The sequence below is a fragment of the Oncorhynchus nerka genome, linkage group LG13 (genome assembly GCF_034236695.1).
Source record: "Oncorhynchus nerka isolate Pitt River linkage group LG13, Oner_Uvic_2.0, whole genome shotgun sequence".
NCBI classification, from domain to species: domain Eukaryota; kingdom Metazoa; phylum Chordata; class Actinopteri; order Salmoniformes; family Salmonidae; genus Oncorhynchus; species Oncorhynchus nerka.
In genome coordinates, this window is record NC_088408.1 from 88,318,834 (window position 1) to 88,336,332 (window position 17,499).

General features: G+C 43.5%; 1 protein-coding gene across 3 annotated transcripts in view; it reads left to right on the forward strand.

The window, feature by feature from the left end:
* Positions 1–3,140: 3,140 nt before the first annotated feature.
* LOC115140329 (syntaxin-binding protein 1-like) overlaps positions 3,141–17,499 on the forward strand; it is a 33,844-nt gene continuing 19,485 nt past the window's right edge. For 2 of the 3 annotated variants that reach the window (XM_065026808.1, XM_029678662.2), the window contains exons 1-9: positions 4,075–4,181; positions 10,419–10,468; positions 12,807–12,888; positions 13,424–13,500; positions 13,712–13,790; positions 14,037–14,140; positions 15,661–15,809; positions 15,956–16,040; positions 16,848–16,978. In XM_065026808.1, coding sequence (XP_064882880.1) covers positions 4,145–4,181; positions 10,419–10,468; positions 12,807–12,888; positions 13,424–13,500; positions 13,712–13,790; positions 14,037–14,140; positions 15,661–15,809; positions 15,956–16,040; positions 16,848–16,978 — 794 coding nt within the window. In that variant the 5' untranslated portion in view covers positions 4,075–4,144. Of the gene's footprint in view, positions 3,331–4,074; positions 4,182–10,418; positions 10,469–12,806; positions 12,889–13,423; positions 13,501–13,711; positions 13,791–14,036; positions 14,141–15,660; positions 15,810–15,955; positions 16,041–16,847; positions 16,979–17,499 lie in introns of those variants that run through there. The other variant, XM_029678663.2, reaches the window with a different exon arrangement.

The window sequence follows — 17,499 nt, forward strand, 5'->3', positions numbered from 1 at the left end:
GTTATCTATTCACGCTTTTTATATGTACACTGAACAAAAATATAAACACAACATGTAAAGTGTTGGTCCCATGTTTCATGAGCTGAAAATAAAATATTAAAGAAAAGTTTGTGCCTATATTTGTTAACATCCCTGTTTAATGAGCATTTCTCATTTGCCAAGATTATCCAACCACCTGACAGGTGTGGCATTTCAAGAAGCTGATTAAACAGCATGATCATTACACAGGTGCGCCTTGTGTTGGGGACCATAAAAGGCCGCTATAAAATGTGCCGTTTGTCACACAACACAATGCCACAGATGTTGCACGTTTTGAGGGAGCTCGCAATTGGTAGGCTGACGAAAGAAATGTTCACCAGAGCTTTTGCCAGATAATTGAATGTTCATTTCTCTAACATAAACTGCCTCCAATGAGAATTTGGCAGTATGTCCAACCTGCCTCATAACTGCAGACCACATGTAACCATGCCATCCCAGGACCTCCACATCCGGCTTCTTTACCTGGGGGGTTGTCTGGGGAGGGCAGGTTAGGATCATTAACGCGGCACGTTAGTTCTCCTAACCTCCCATGTTAATTCTCCTAACCTGCCACAGGGCTAGGGGGCAGTGTTCGGACGTTCAGATGACTGATGTGCCCACAGTACTCAGGCTCAGAAGCTAGGATATGCATATAATTGGTAACATTGGATAGAAAACACTCTGAAGTTTTTAAAACTGTTAAAATAATGTCTGTGAGTATAACATAACTGATATGGCAGGCGAAAACCAGAGAAAAATCCATCCGGAAATGTGTTTTTTGAGGTCACAGGCCATTTCAATGCTAGCCTATGGGAAATACAAATAACAAGGACCCAGATTGCAGTTCCTATGGCTTCCACTAGATGTCAACAGTCTTTAGAAAGGGTTTCAAGCTTGTTTCTTGAAAAATGAGCAGGTAGTTTTTCCAAGGTGTCCCTTATTAGAAAAGTAGTCTCTTCATTATTTATCATCCCTGTTGAACATAATATTCTCTGTCTTAAATTTGATCATTTATTTAGATATTCGAGTACCTGAGGATTAATTTGAAACATCGTTTGACAGACATTTTAACTTTTTGGATTTGTTTGTATGCATGTTGAACGAGTGGATTACTGAAATCAATGGTGCCAACTAAACAGACTTTCTTGGATCTAAAGAAGGACTTTATCAAACAAAACGACCATTCATTGTGTAGCTGGGACCCTTGGGATTGCAAACAGAAGAAGATCTTCCAAAGGTAAGTGATTTATTTAATCGCTATTTGTGATTTTTGTGACGCCTGTGCTGGTTTGAAAAAGTATTTTGATGTGAGGTGCTGTCCTCAGATAATCGCATGGTATGCTTTCGTCGTAAAGGACTTTTGAAATCTGACAACGCGGTTGGATTAACAAGAAGTTAAGCTTTTAAATGATGTAGGACACTTGTATGTTCATGAATGTTTCTTATTACTATTTTGTCATTTGAATTTGGCGTCTCCAACTTCACCGGATTTTGTCGATTTTTGATCCCGCTAACGGGATCGGATCCCTAAGATTAATGATCCTAACTTGCCACGTTAATGATCCTAACCTGCCAAGTTAATTATCCTAACTTGCCAAGTTAATTATCCTAACCTCGCAGTGGTCTAAGGCACTGCATCACAGTGCTAGCTGTGCCACCAGAGATTCTGGGTTCGAGCCCAGGTTCTGTCGCAGCCGGCCGCGACCGGGAGGTCCGTGGGGCGACGCACAATTGGCCCAGCATCGTTCGGGTTAAGGAGGGTTATCTTTGTCTCATCGTGCACTAGCAACTCCTGTGTCGGGCCGGGCGCAGCGCACGCTGACCAGGTCGCCAGGTGTACGGTGTTTCCTCCGACACATTGGTGCAGCTGGCTTCCGGGTTGGATGTGCGTTGTGTCAAGCAGCAGTGCAGCTAGGTTGGGTTGTGTTACGGAGGACGCATGGCTCTCGACCTTCACATCTCCCGAGTCCGTACGAGAGTTGCAGCGATGAGACAGACTGTAACTGCTACCAATTGGGTAAAGGGGTAAAAAAAAAATGTTATCCTAACCTGCCTCGTTAATTCTCCTAACCTGCCTCATTAATTCTCCTAACCTCCCATGTTAATTATCATAACCTTTCTAACCTGCTTAGCTAAAATGCTACAAGGAAGCAGCCACGCAAAACAGTCTTGAGTGGCAACCAATCTGCCCAATTAGCTGTTCCATCAGTGGTGGAAAAAGTACACAATTGTCATACTTGAGTAAAAGTAAATATACCTACCTTAATACAAAATGACTGAAATAAAAGTCAGCCAGTGAAACATTACTTGAGTAAGAGTATACAAGTATCTGGTTTTAAATGTACTTAAGTACAGTGGTGAAAAAAAAATACTCAATTGTCATACTTCAGTCAAAATGAATGCTAAACATCAAATTCTTTATATTAAGCAAACCAGATGGCAAAATGTTCTTGCTTTTAAATTTACCGACAGAAAAAGGGATCACTCCAAAACTCAAGACATCATTTTCAAACATGGTATTTGTGTTTAGTGAGTCCGCCAGATCGGAGGCAGTAGAGATGACAATGTGTTATATTGATATGGGTGTGAATTGGCCAATATTGCTGTCCTTCCTGAGTATTCCAAATGTAACGAGTACTTTTAGGGTGTGTATGGGATTATAAAGTACATATTTTCCTTAGGAATGTAGTGAAGTAAAAGTTCTCAAACATAAATAATAAAGTAGAGATACCCCAAAAAACGACTTAAGTAGTACTTCAAAGTATTTTTACATAAGTACTTTTCACCACTGGTTTCTATACACGCACTTGTGTTGATCCTACCCGTTACTTTACAACGCCCACTTTCAGACACTCCACCTATGCAGTTAACCCAGAGAGGAAGAGGCGAAGGGAGAGGTGTTACTCCGCCCAAATCTGTTCACAAAAATAATTGAAGAATTTTGTGCAAATTTGGTTGTTCACACGCATACCTGCCCTCTCATTGGCTAGTATGGTCCCACCACAGGAGGTTGGTGGCACTTAAATCGGAGAGAACGGGCTCCTGGTAATGGCTGGAGCGGAATAGTATAATATAATGGAATTAGAAGCCATTCCATTCGCTCAGTTCAAGCAATGCCTTCCATTTTTGAGGACGTATTTACATATTTAGAGCGTCATTTTACTATCTTGTCAATATAATAGAACATTTTTGGTTGCCCATACAAGAGATGAAGAGGCAAGGGGAAAGGGAAACAAGACCCAAAATCTGTCTTCTCCAGCAGGTGTCTTCTCCAGCACGTTTAAAAAGCCGCTCACCAAGTGAAGAGTTTTGGTATGGATGTCATCCGTGTCGAATTTGGTCAAAAAAATATGTAATGCTGATTTGCTACGTGAGGATTATTTGATCAAATATACATTTCGTAATCCTTAGTTTGTTACGAGTGTACTGATATAAGACGGACACGTGACATCCCGGCAACGTTGTGCCTGTTTTTCACGAGTATCTGCCCTCTCATTAGCTAGAATGGTCCCACCTGATCTTGCCTCCTCCCGACTGCTTTCCATTTTTGATTACATTTATTTTCATTGTTAGAGTGGCCACTTGAGTATCTGGTCAATATAATGGATAATCTGTGCCCTTACCTGTTTGAATGTCACGCGCACAAAATGAGAACTTTGTTTACCTCGACGTTACTGCCCCCCTGTGGACATCTCTAGGTAGTTTGATAATGTAGTCAATGTTTATACATTGACTATGTATTGCACTTGCGCTAAACATATACAATTTAAATGTTGAATCATTCATTTTTATTACGCTCGTGACACAACCAAATTAAAATCTGAAGTAATTTGCCTAAAAACGTTACTTTATTCTAACCCTAATGTAAAATACAGTAACTTTAACTTGATAATTGATACTCTGCAGAAAGCCAAACATATTTGTGTTTATTTAAAAGTTATGCTATGTAATCATTAGGTATGACCGACGAAATCGGCATGGTTGTACAGTAGCCTACAGGCAAGGCGGAGGCGTAAAGGATTAGGTCTCCAGTATACTACATCGCTGTATTAGCTGAGGTTGGGTCGGGTTATTAAGGGAGCTAGAGAGGGGGATTTAGAGACGTGTTCACTACAGAGGCATCACCATGGCACCACTCGGACTAAAAGCCATTGTGGGAGAAAGTAAGAATATTTATTTGCATTTAACGATCAACCACCGATATGTAGGCTAGCACTGTGTACTGCGTGGAGACTATTTTATTTTTGACAGTAGGCTATTCTAAAAGTCATTTAGGCTACTTTAATTGGTTTGAATTACTATTTTATTTATATATCTATTTGTAAATCAAACATTATTTAAGTACATTCTTTTGCCAAAAACGTATTGAGAAGTAGAAATATTGAAAGTAAAATATAGTGCGTCATGCATCTGATACGATTGCACAACGTGCGTAAAGGCGCTCAGTTCTCCTATCTTTCCTAGTTCATCTGGTGGTCCCATTGATTCAATTTCTCTACTGGATAGCACACTAATTGAAAGTCAATTGAAACACCAATGCAATGAATGTATCAAAAGTCATTATATCTTTGCAAGGATCCACACTGACCCACAGCTTATTTTATCCTGTCTGCCAGTAGTTTACAGACTGGCATGTTGGTGGTCTTGGCTCTTCTGTTAACCTTCTGAGACACAATCATTGTGGCTGTCTGGCTCAGAGAGACAGGAGAAGTGTAATTTGTGCATCCCAAATGGCACGCTATTCCCTATATAGTGCACTTGACCAGAGTCCTATGTGCCCATATTGTCCATGGTCAAAAGTAGTGCATTATACAGGGAATAGGGAACCATTTGAGATGCAGACATTATCTTACATTCCCAAGCTTCTTGTGAGTTTGTGTTGTTGCTGACTGACACGTTTATGGGGCATTGGGGCAATTCCCCCTAGCTAAACCAGTTGGTTAATTGGATAGTGAATTAATTCAATGATAGATGGACAGGTTGCCTCTATAACCCTCAACCCATGTTCAAAACAACATTGTTTGAAAATCAAATCAAAACCCAATTTTATTGGTCGCATACACATATTTAAAAGATTTTATTGCGGGTGTAGCGAAATGTTTGTATGCCTAGCTCCAATGAAGCATAGGCCTATTTCTGTTTTTTGGTAAGCTTTTGGTTTGTAGGATATATTGTCATGGGCGTTGTTACGTCACATCCTGTGGGACAGAAAGAGCCCAGAAATAGCAGCCCAGTTCTGTGGCGTAAGAGGATTGAAAGAGATTAAGCCTTGTGATTGCTGTGTGTCCCTCTCACTGACTCACTCCAGTAGATAGATAGGACAGCTTTTTAATTATATATTTGAAGCTCATACCCCCTCCCTCTACTACCCTCAACGTCAGCAAAACAAAGAAACTGATCGTGCACTATAGGAAACGGATGGCCGAGCATGTTCCCATCCACATCAGTGGCTGTAGTGGAGAGGGTGGAGAGCTTCAAGTTCCTCAGTGTCCCCATCACTGAGGAATTAACATGGTCCACACACACTAACACTGTTGTGAAGAAGGCACAACACCGGCTCCTCCCACTCAGGAGCCTGAAAAGATATGGCATGGGCCCTCAGGTCCTCAAAAAGTTCTACAGCTGCACAATTGAGAGCATCTTGACTGGCTGCATCACCGCTTGGTACGGCAACTGCTTGGCATCTGACCACAAGGCGTTACAGGGGGTAGTGCGTACGGCCCAGTACATCACTGGGGCCAAGCTTCCTGCCATCCAGGACCTACAGTACCAGTCAAAAGTTTTAGAACCTATTCATTCAAGATTTTTTCTTTATTCTTACTATTTTCTACATTGTAAAATAATAGTGAAGATGTCAAAACTATGAAATAACATATGGAATCATGGAGTAACCAAAATAGTGTTAAACAAATCCAAATACATTTTATATTTTATATTCTTCAAAGTAGCCACCCTTTGCCTTGATAACAGCTTTGCACACTCTTGACATTCTCTCAACCAGCTTCAACTGGAATGCTTTCTGACAGTGTTGAAGGAGTTCCCACATATGCTGAGCACTTGGCTGCTTTTCTTTCACTCTGTGGACTAACTCATGCAAAACCATCTCAATTGGGTTGAGGTTGGGTGATTGTGGAGGCCAGGTCATCTGATGCAGCACTCCATCACTCTCCTTCTTGGTCAAATAGCCCTTACACAACCTGGAGGTGTGTTGGGTCATTGTCCTGTTGAAAAACAAATGATAGTCCTACTAAACGCAAACCAGATGGGATGGGTATTGCTGCAGAATACTGTGGTAGTCATGCTGGTTAAGTGTGCCTTGAATTCTAAATAAATCACTGACAGTGTCACCAGCAAAGCACCATCACATCTTCTCCTTCATGCTTCACAGTGGGAACCACACATGTGGAGATCATCCGTTCACCTACTCTGCGTCTCACAAATACATGGTGGTTGGATCCAAAAATCTCAAATTTGGACTCATCAGACCAAAGGACAGATTTCCATCGGTCTAATATAAATTGCTTGTGTTTCTTGGCCCAAGCAAGTCTCTTTTTCTTATTGGTGGCCTTTTAGTAGTGGTTTCTTTGCAGCAATTCTACCATGAAGGCCAGATTCACGTGGTCTCCTCTGAATAGTTGATGTTGAGATGTGTCTGTTACTAGAACTTTGTGAAGCATTTATTTGGGCAAACATTTCGGGAGACTCTAGCAGCTCAGGACAGACGGGAGACTCTAGCAGCTCAGGACAGATGGGAGACTAGCGGCTCAGGACAGACGGGAGACTCTGGTGGCTCAAGACAGACGGGAGACTCTGGCGGCTCAGGACAGACGGGAGACTCTGGCGGCTCAGGACAGACGGGAGACTCTGGCGGCTCAGGACAGACGGGAGACTCTGGCGGCTCAGGACAGACGGGAGACTCTGGCGGCTCAGGACAGACGGGAGACTCTGGCGGCTCAGGACAGACGGGAGACTCTGGCGGCTCAGGACAGACGGGAGACTCTGGCGGCTCAGGACAGACGGGAGACTCTGGCGGCTCAGGACAGACGGGAAACTCTAGCGGCTCAGGACAGACGGGAGACTCTAGCGGCTCAGGACAGACGGGAGACTCTAGCGGCTCAGGACAGACGGGAGACTCTGGCTGCTCAGGACAGACGGGAGACTCTGGTGGCTCAGGACAGACGGTAGACTCTGGTGGCTCAGGACAGACGGGAGACTCTGGTTGCTCAGGACATACGGGAGACTCTGGCGGCTCAGGACAGACGAGACGCACTGTAGGCCTGGTGTGTGGTGTCGGCACTGGTGTTACTGGGCCGAGGGCACGCACCTCAGGGCGAGTGCGGGGAGGAGGAACAGGGAGAACTGGGCTCTGGCGACGCACAGGAAGCCCGGTGGCTGCCACCGGAGGGCTGGTGCGTGGAGATGGCACCAGATAGACCGGACCGAGAAGGCGCACTGGAGATCTGGAGCACCGAGCCTGCCTAACCTTACCTGGTTGAATGCTCCCCGTAGCCAGGCCAGTGCGGCGAGGTGGAATAGCCCGCACTGGGCTGTGCAGGCAAACCGGGGACACCATGCGTAAGGCTGGTGCCATGTATGCCGGACCGAGGAGATGCACTGGAGACCAGATGCGTCGAGCCTTCTTCATGGCACCTGGCTCGATGCCCACTCTAGCCCAGCCGATACAAGGAGCTGGAATGTACCGCACCGGGCTATGCATACGCCCCGGGGACACCGTGCGCTCCACCGCATAACACGGTGCCGGCCTGGTACAACGCCCTCTCTCTCCACGGTAAGCACGGGGAGCTGGCGCAGGTCTCCTACCTGACTTCGCCACACTCCCGTGTGCCCTCCCCCAATACATTTTTGGGGCTGCCACTCGGGCTTCCAGCCGCTCCGCAATGCTGCCTCCTCATACCGGCGCCTCTGCTTTTGCTGCCTCCAGCTCTGCTTTGCGACGGCGATATTCCCCTGGCTGTGCCCAGGGTCCTTTGCCGTCCAGAATCTCCTCCCAAGTCCAGAAGTCCTTTGATTGCTGCTGCTGTCAGTTACCACGCTGCTTGGTCCATTGTTGGTGGGTTATTCTGTCACGATCGTCGTATGGAGTAGACCAAAGCGCAGCGTGGTTAGAATACATTCTTCTTTATTTAATGAAGAACACGAAGAACACTTAAACAAAAACAACAAAACGAATAAGACGACCGTGACCGCTATACAAACAATGTGCATACGTGCAACATAACATAGACAATAACCCACGAAATACCCAAAGAAGATGGCTGCCTAAATATGGTTCCCAATCAGAGACAACGATAAACACCTGCCTCTAATTGAGAACCAATCTAGGCAACCATAGACCAACATAAACACCTAGGTGAAAACAACCCCATAAATCTACAAAAAAACCTAGACAGTACAAACACCCTAGAATAAGACAAAAACACACATATCACCCATGTCACACCCTGACCTAACCAAAACAATAAAGAAAACAAAGAATACTAAGGTCGGGGGGTGACACCAGTCCCCCAAGTTATAGACTGTTCTCTCTGCTACCACACCAAAGAACCCTTAACAGCTTCTACCCCCAAGCCATAAGACTGCTGAAAAATGTATCAAATGGCAACCAGGACTATTTACATTAGTAAATTGACTCAGTACCTGTACCCCCTGTATTTAGCCTCATTATTGTTATTGCATTTTCTTGTGTTACTTATTGATTGTATGTTATGTTTGACTTTAGTTTATTTAGTAAATATTTTATTAACTCTATTTCTTGAACTGCATTGTTGTTTAAGGGCTTGTAAGTAAGCATTTAACGGTAAGCTGAAACGCCTGTTGTATTCGGTGTATGTGACAAATACAATTTGATTAGAACATACATCAGGATCATCTGGCCCTCTCAGCTCTGGCTGGAAAATATTGTTATGTAAGGTGTTCAGGAAATTAAGAACATGGGCAATGTTTTATGGTCTAAGGGTGGCATGGCGGTGGAGGACCCCATTGTGGCTCATAGCTGCGCTTATGATGACATTTCCTCCGCGCTGGCCAGGTATCTCAATGATGGCTCGTTTACCAATGATATTCCTTCCTCTCCTCCTCCACTTAATTACATTGAATCCAGCCTCATCTATGAATAGGATTTCCTGGGGGATGGGACTTGCATCCAACTCCATGATTCTCTGAAATTACAGCAAATAATGTAATTGCTGTGTAGTGAAGTTCACTGGCAACATCAATGAGTCTGTAATATTTCAACAGTGTAATAATAATAATACACTACTTTACTTGCATATATTCATACCATTCACCCTTCACTCTGGGAATCCTTTCAAATGGGACTGTAGATTTGCTTCATCCAGAGATGGTGTTTCTTAAGAATGCAGGCTATGGTTGAAAAGCTCACTCTGACGTTAATGGAAGATGGCAGGGTTTTCAATAATCTGTTGTTAGATATCCCACAGTCTTATGGCATTATGTTCAACTACCATTTGCACAATGGAAGCCTCCTGTTGGCCTGTAAATAGACATGTTCCATGTGGTGGTCGTCTTTCAGTTCTACAAAAACAAAATAGCATACAGTACAGTAAACACTACAGTTATACAGTATTCAAGATAAACATGTTACAAAGTAGTATAGCTCCCAATTTAATATACTGTATACAGTAATACATGAAACATTGGCTTTGCTTCCCCTTACAGTATATATTTTTAATTTAGGGTCTTTACTGTGCTTTTGTTGTACCGCTGTCAAGTAGTAAAAGTAATAGAGGTCCAATGTCTGCAGTACATACCTATTCTCGTTTTAGAATGTCCGGATGATGGATGCTATGGTGAAGTGGCTCAGATTGTGCTGCACTCTCTGCCCAGTCAAACCATGGTGGACCACATGGTCCAAACATTAGATGATGAGGGGAGGGAACGTTCTCGAAAGTTGCGGGAACGTTTGCTGTTAGTTGGGACATGTGTCCCAAATGGCACCCTATTCCCTAGGTCCCAGTCAAGAGTAGCACAGTTTAAAGGTAATAGGGTTCCATTTGGGATGCATCAACAGTCTTCCAGAGGGTTCCAAGGGGTGCAATTCCAAAACTCCACACAGATAGAATTCAAGTGTTACACTGTATGACATGCCTACTTCATACCCCTCCGAGGAGTCCATCCTCACCGCTAACACCGTCTGTCACCAGAATTCACGAGAAAAAAATATCTGACATCCATTTTTTAATCTGAAACATTATGCTTAGATGCCCAGGCTTTGCTAATGTTGTTCCAATAGTTGAGTCAGTGAGACCTCGCGAGACTTACTGTATATGACAAGGGGAAATAGCCTACGAGGCTTTTATCACAAAAAAAGTTTACTGTGCAAGCTGAAGTGTGCTAATCAATGATTTCTCCCTTTACAGAGATTATGAATGACGTCATCAAGAAGGTACACAAGAAAGGAGAATGGAAGGTATGGGCAGCTTTTACAGTGCCTTCAGAAAGTATACTGAACAAAAATTTAAACGCAACATGCAACAATTTCAAAGAGTTTACTGAGTTACAGTTAATGTAAGGAAATCAGTCAATTGAAATAAGTAAATTAGGCCCTAATCTATGGGTTTTACATGACTGGGCAAGGGTGGATCCATGGGTGGGTCTGGCTCCCAATCAGGTGGGCCTATGCCCACCCATGGATCCGCTGGGAAGCCAGGCCCAGCCAATCAGAATGTGGTTTTCCAACAAAAGGGATTTATTACAGACAGAAATACACCTCAGCACCCCTTCAGATGATCGCGCCAGTGAAGAAGCCAGATGTGGAGGTCCTGGGCTGGCATGGTTAAACGTGATCTACGGTTGTGAGCCGGTTGGACGTATGTATTATGAGATCCATAATAAATACAAATACTGCCAAATTCTCTAAAATGACGTTGGAGGCAGCTTACTGTAGAGAAAATAACATTCAATTCTCTGGCAGCAGCTCTGGTGGACATTCCTGCAGTGTCAGGATGCCAATTGCACGCTCCCTCAAAACTTGAGACATCTGTGGTATTGTGTTGACAAAGCTGCACATTTTAGAGTGTCTTTTTATTGTCCCCAGCACAAGGTGCACCTGTGTAATGATTATGCTGTTTAATCAGCTTCTTGATATGCCACACCTGTTAGGTGTATGGATTATCTTGGTAAAGGAGAAATGCTTATTAACAAGGATGTAAACAAATGTGTGCTCAACATTTTAATAAGCTTTAATAAGCTTTTTGTGGGTATGGACAATTTCTGGGATCTTTTATTTCAGCTCATGAAACATGGGACCAACACTACATGTTGCGTTTTATATTTTTGTTCAGTATATATTAATACTTTCTGAAAGCACTGCATATCAATGGTTATAAATGACTGTGTCTTGGTTATGAATGACTGCGTCTTGGTTATGAATGGCTGTGTCTTGGTTATAAATGACTGCGTCTTGGTTATGAATGACTGTGTCTTGGTTATGAATGACTGTGTCTTGGTTATGAATGACTGTGTCTTGGTTATGAATGGCTGTGTCTTGTTTATGAATGACTGTGTCTTGTTTATGAATGACTGTGTCTTGGTTATGAATGACTGTGTCTTGGTTATGAATGACTGTGTCTTGGTTATAAATGACTGTGTCTGGTTTATGAATGACCGTGTCTTGTTTATGAATGACTGTGTCTTGGTTATAAATGACTGTGTCTGGGTTATGAATGACTGTGTCTTGTTTATGAATGACTGCGTCTTGGCTATGAATGACTGTGTCTTGTTTATGAATGACTGCGTCTTGGTTATGAATGACTGCGTCTTGGTTATGAATGACTGCGTCTTGGTTATGAATGACTGTGTCTTGGCTATGAATGACTGTGTCTTGGTTATGAATGACTGTGTCTTGGCTATGAATGACTGTGTCTTGGTTATGAATGACCGTGTCTTGTTTATGAATGACTGTGTCTTGGTTATGCATGACTGTGTCTTGTTTATGAATGACTGTGTCTTGGTTATGAATGACTGTGTCTTGGTTATAAATGACTGCGTCTTGGTTATGAATGACTGCTTCTTGGTAATGAATGACTGCGTCTTGTTTATGAATGACTGTGTCTTGGTTATGAATGACTGCGTCTTGGTTATGAATGACTGCGTCTTGGTTATGAATGACTGCGTCTTGTTTATGAATGACTGCGTCTTGTTTATGAATGACTGCGTCTTGGTTATGAATGACTGTGTCTTGTTTATGAATGACTGTGTCTTGGTTATGAATGACTGTGTCTTGGTTATGAATGACTGTCTTGTTTATGAATGACTGTGTCTTGGTTATGAATGACTGTATCTTGGTTATAAATGACTGTGTCTGGGTTATGAATGACTGTGTCTTGGTTATGAATGACTCTGTTTTGGTTATAAATGACTGTGTCTGGTTTATGAATGACCGTGTCTTGTTTATGAATGACTGTGCCTTGGTTATAAATGACTGTGTCTGGGTTATGAATGACTGCGTCTTGTTTATGAATGACTGCGTCTTGGCTATGAATGACTGTGTCTTGTTTATGAATGACTGTGTCTTGGCTATGAATGACTGTGTCTTGGTTATGAATGACTGTGTCTTGGTTATGAATGGCTGCATCTTGGCTATGAAGGCCTGCGTATTGGTTATGAATGACTCTCTGATAGTACATGATAGCGCTGGTCTGCGCCCAAATGGCACCCTATTCCCTATATAGCGTACTGCTTTTGACTAGAGCCCTTGACGCACTGTGACCTCTGACCTGTGTCCTCCCTGCCCTGCCCTGCCCCAGGTGCTGGTCGTAGACAAGCTGAGCATGAGGATGATGTCATCCTGCTGTAAGATGACAGATATCATGTCAGAGGGCATCACCAGTGAGTACCACTCTGTCAATGTCCCAAATATACACACTTCCTGTTCAGCATCACTTCAAGGTGATACACCATGTTTTTTATTTCCATTGTTATTTCAGAAAATGTCAATAATATATCTGCAGTAATAATGGAATGAAGCTTTTCACAGTGTTACTTACCCACCAGAGTTTGGTTGTGATATTCTCTAATTCATTTCTCCCACCGGAAAGTTGCTCTGAATTTGTGGCTGTCTTATCTAGTGGCCAATGTCATTTCCTGGTTGCAAAAATTATTTACTTTTCGCTCAATTTCAGTTTATGTTAGAAAACAAGCACTGAATAGTGTAGGGAATCATTGTACCATCTAAATCGCTGTGAAATTAACAAAACTTTTTTTTACAGCTGTTTGAGGCTGGTGGACCAAAACAGAAAGTAAATGGCTCAAGTGCGAGTCTCTGCTATGTTACGGATACATTGGATGTAGGGGATACATGTTAGGTGTACCACCTTCAATTGACTAACTGAATGACTGTGCTTTTCTGTCTTCTCCTGTCCAGTTGTTGAAGACATCGGAAAGAAACGGGAGCCTCTCCCTAGCATGGAGGCCATCTACTTAATAACTCCCAATGATGAGGTATGGGAGCCATTTGGTAGATGCTTTCATCCAAAGCATTTTACTGTGGTACATTCATACATGAACATATGGATGGCTCCAGTGGGATATGAAACCCACAGCTCTGGAGTTGGAAACACCATGCTCTACCATCTAAGCCACACAGGACCACAGACGTTTTGCTTTCTATGGTAAGATTCTGATGATGTTGCCAACCGTTCCTTCTCCCCAGACTGTGGAGGCACTCATAGATGACTTCAGAGACCCTCGGTCGCCCAGATACAGAGGAGCTCACGTCTTCTTCACTGACAGTGAGTAATATTAGAGAGACCCGGGACGACGAAGTACCATCGCCTGCTGTATATGTCAATTAGAGTATAGAGCAGTCTGACCGCCTGCTGGAGTACTGGGAACAGACTAGCAGATGAAACGACAGTCAACTCCTCTTTGACACCATACCAACACTCAACCTTCCACAGTAGAGTATATTGATTTCTATTCTATTTCCCTTTTTCTTTCATCTTTTAATTAATATTTTTGTCCCCCCTCCCTCACAGCAATCCCAGATTCATTGTTTAACTTGTTGACGAAATCCCGCGCGTCCAAAGCCATGAAGACCTTGACTGAGATCCACATCGCCTTTCTGCCCTATGAGTCTCAGGTCAGAACCTGTCTGTCTGTCTGTCTGTCTGTCTGTCTGTCTGTCTGTCTGTCTGTCTGTCTGTCTGTCTGTCTGTCTGTCTGTCTGTCTGTCTGTCTGTCTGTCTGTCTGTCTCTGTCTGTCTATCTCTGTCTGTATGTCTGCCCTATGAGTCTCAGGTCAGAACTGTCTGTATATCTGTCTGTCTGTCTGTCTGTCTGTCTGTCTGTCTGTCTGTCTGTCTGTCTGTCTGTCTGTCTGTCTGTCTGTCTGTCTGTCTGTCTGTCTGTCTGTCTGTCTGTCTGTCTGTCTGTCTCTGTCTGTATGTCTGCCCTATGAGTCTCAGGTCAGAACTGTCTGTATGTCTGTCTGTCTGTCTGTCTGTCTGTCTGTCTGTCTGTCTGTCTGTCTGTCTGTCTGTCTGTCTGTCTGTCTGTCTGTCTGTCTGTCTGTCTGTCTGTCTGTCTGTCTGTCTGTTGAGGGAGAGGAGGAGAAAGCACAATTGGAGAGGGGGAGGAATAAGCGAAGAGAAGGGGAGGAGTAGAGGAGGGATTGCTGAATGAGCTGGGGTTGTCTCCTCTCCTCTCTCTCCTGATGGAATGTTCCAGAGCGGAGCACCTCATTGGCTGATGTAGAAACATACTGGCCAGTAGCCAATGGGGGGTGATGTAGGGTTGTGTGACAAGGGGAAGTTGTTTGCACACCAAATGGGCAATCAACAGATGGGCTCAACCATGTGGAGGTGCCAGTGACAGTGGTGTTGCGTGGGGAAAGAGAGAGCCTGCCTGGCATTATGGGGCAAGTAGAGGAAATGGGAAAGGATGGAGGAGCAGAATTTGGAAGCGAAATAGGAAGTGTCAGATTGGAAATAAACTGTCATTTATGTCATAATGGTGCATTTGGGAAATCCATCCTACGAAAATAATGAAAGATGTCGCATCTGCTCCTACAGCACTGTACTGTGTTGTCAGTCATTTGGGCAGCACTCAGCGTAATGAAAGAGGTTTATATTAACCCCCCCCACACACACACACTGTTTGACTCAATCTCACACACTGCTACTGTGCCACCTGCACGACCGACCCTGCATGCCCACTGGATAGGGTTGCAAAATTATGTTAATTTCCACCAAATTCCCGGTTGTAGGATTCATGGATATCTTGCTCATTCCATCCTGATTACAGGAATATTCCAAATATTTTCGGAAAGTGACCGTAATATTTGGAGTCTGGGCCGGGCAACTGTAAAGGACTTTGTGACAACTATTGATGTAAAAAGAGCCTAATAAAATACATTTCATAAATTATTTCTCTGTGTGTATGTAGCAGTGGAGGCTGCTGAGGGGCGAAACGGCTCATAATAATGGCCGGAACAGAGCTAATGGAATGGCATCAAACACATAGAAACCATGTGTTTGATATATTTGATACCATTCCACTCCAGTCATTACCCCGAGCCCGTTCTTTCCATTTAAGGTGCCACCAACCTCCTGTGGTATGTATGTCTATTCCCTCTTATCTGTCTTATGTCTGTGTGTCTAGGTGTTTTCCCTGGACAAGACAGATGCCTTCCAGGACTTCTACAGCCCCTACAAGGCTGACATTAAGCACAACATGTTGGAGCGCTGTGCTGAGCAGATCGCCACTCTCTGCAATACCCTGAAGGAATACCCTGGCGTCAGATACAGAGGGTGAGAGAGGGAGAGAGGAAGCACTATCAGTCACTAGGCTTTCTATTGCACTGATACACAGCGTTTAACTCCTATCGTGTCTAACATCTGTATAGACTGTTGTCTGTTGGAAAGCTAAGAGCCTGTCTGTTGTATACTTGACTCAGGGAGTATAAAGACTGTACCACTCTGGCTCAGCTCCTGCAGGACAAGCTGGACGGCTACAAGGCAGACAACCCCACCATGGGAGAGGTGAGGCAGGAGAGCAGACAACCAGGGTAAGAGTCAATTCCATTTAAATTCCAGTCAATTCAGATAGTAAACACAGTTCCACATTTTCCTAATTGAAAAACATTGGAGAGAATTAGTCTTGTAATTTCAGTGTGCTGCCTGAATTGACTGGAATTGAAATGGAATTGACCTCAACCCTAAAGCCAACCAACCATAATGATTTCACTGGGACAGGGCCTTATAAAACACACTGAGCCAGTGAATGGTAAAAACAGCAGGTTGTGTTAGCAATCCCCTGCTGGCTGCCAACTAACGGTGGCCATTCAACATATAGAAATTATGTCCGATGTTCAGGTCCGAGGCGATAGGATAGCCACCAGCTGGTTTTAGCCTTTCGCCGGCATGGTGTGTCTTGTCCTTTAGGTTACATTGAAACACGTCATTACGTAAAACCAATGTAGCACGCACAGGCAAAATAATGGAATACCTATTGTAGAATCTACAGTTGTTGGAACATTTTGGAGGTTATGTATGAAACTGTAATAGTGTAGTCGAATCATAATGTAAACACACATACCACTGGCACATGGAACAGTGGTACGGTTCAGTTGGTAGAGCATGGTGTTTGCAACGCCAGGGTTGTGGGTTGGATTCCTGGGGGCCCCCCATACGTAAGATGGGTTCACGCATGACTGTAAGTCGCTTTGGATCAAAGCATCTGCTCAATGGTGTATATTATATTATAGAAACATATTATTATAAACCTCATTGTCCAGCCTTTTGTCTTTGTCAGTTTATATTTCCCCTCTTTCTCTCCTCCCTGCTTAGGGTCCGGACAAGTCTCGCTCCCAGCTCTTGATTCTGGACCGAGGCTTTGACCCGGTCTCTCCCATCCTCCATGAACTCACCCTCCAAGCTATGGGCTATGACCTGCTGGGCATCGAGAACGACGTCTACAAGTAAACACACAGGCACACAGGCACACAGGCACAGCCTAGCAAGGGGTTCATGGCACCACAAAATGAAATAGAACATATAGGATCTCTTTCTCCATGTGAACAATAGGATCTATATGGAACAATAGGATCTCTATGTGAACAATAGGATCTATATGGAACAATAGGATCTCTATCTCTATGTGAACAATAGCATCTCTATCTCTATGTGAACGATAGGATCTCTATGTGAACAATAGCATCTCTATCTCTATGTGAACGATAGGATCTCTATGTGAACAATAGCATCTCTATCTCTATGTGAACAATAGCATCTCTATCTCTATGTGAACAATAGCATCTCTATCTCTATGTGATCGATAGGATCTCTATGTGAACAATAGGATCTCTATCTCTATGTGAACAATAGGATATCTATGTGAACAATAGGGTCTCTATCTCTATGTGAACAATAGGACATATATGGAATAATAGGATATATATCTCTATGTGAACAATAGGATCTCTATCTCTATGTGAACAAT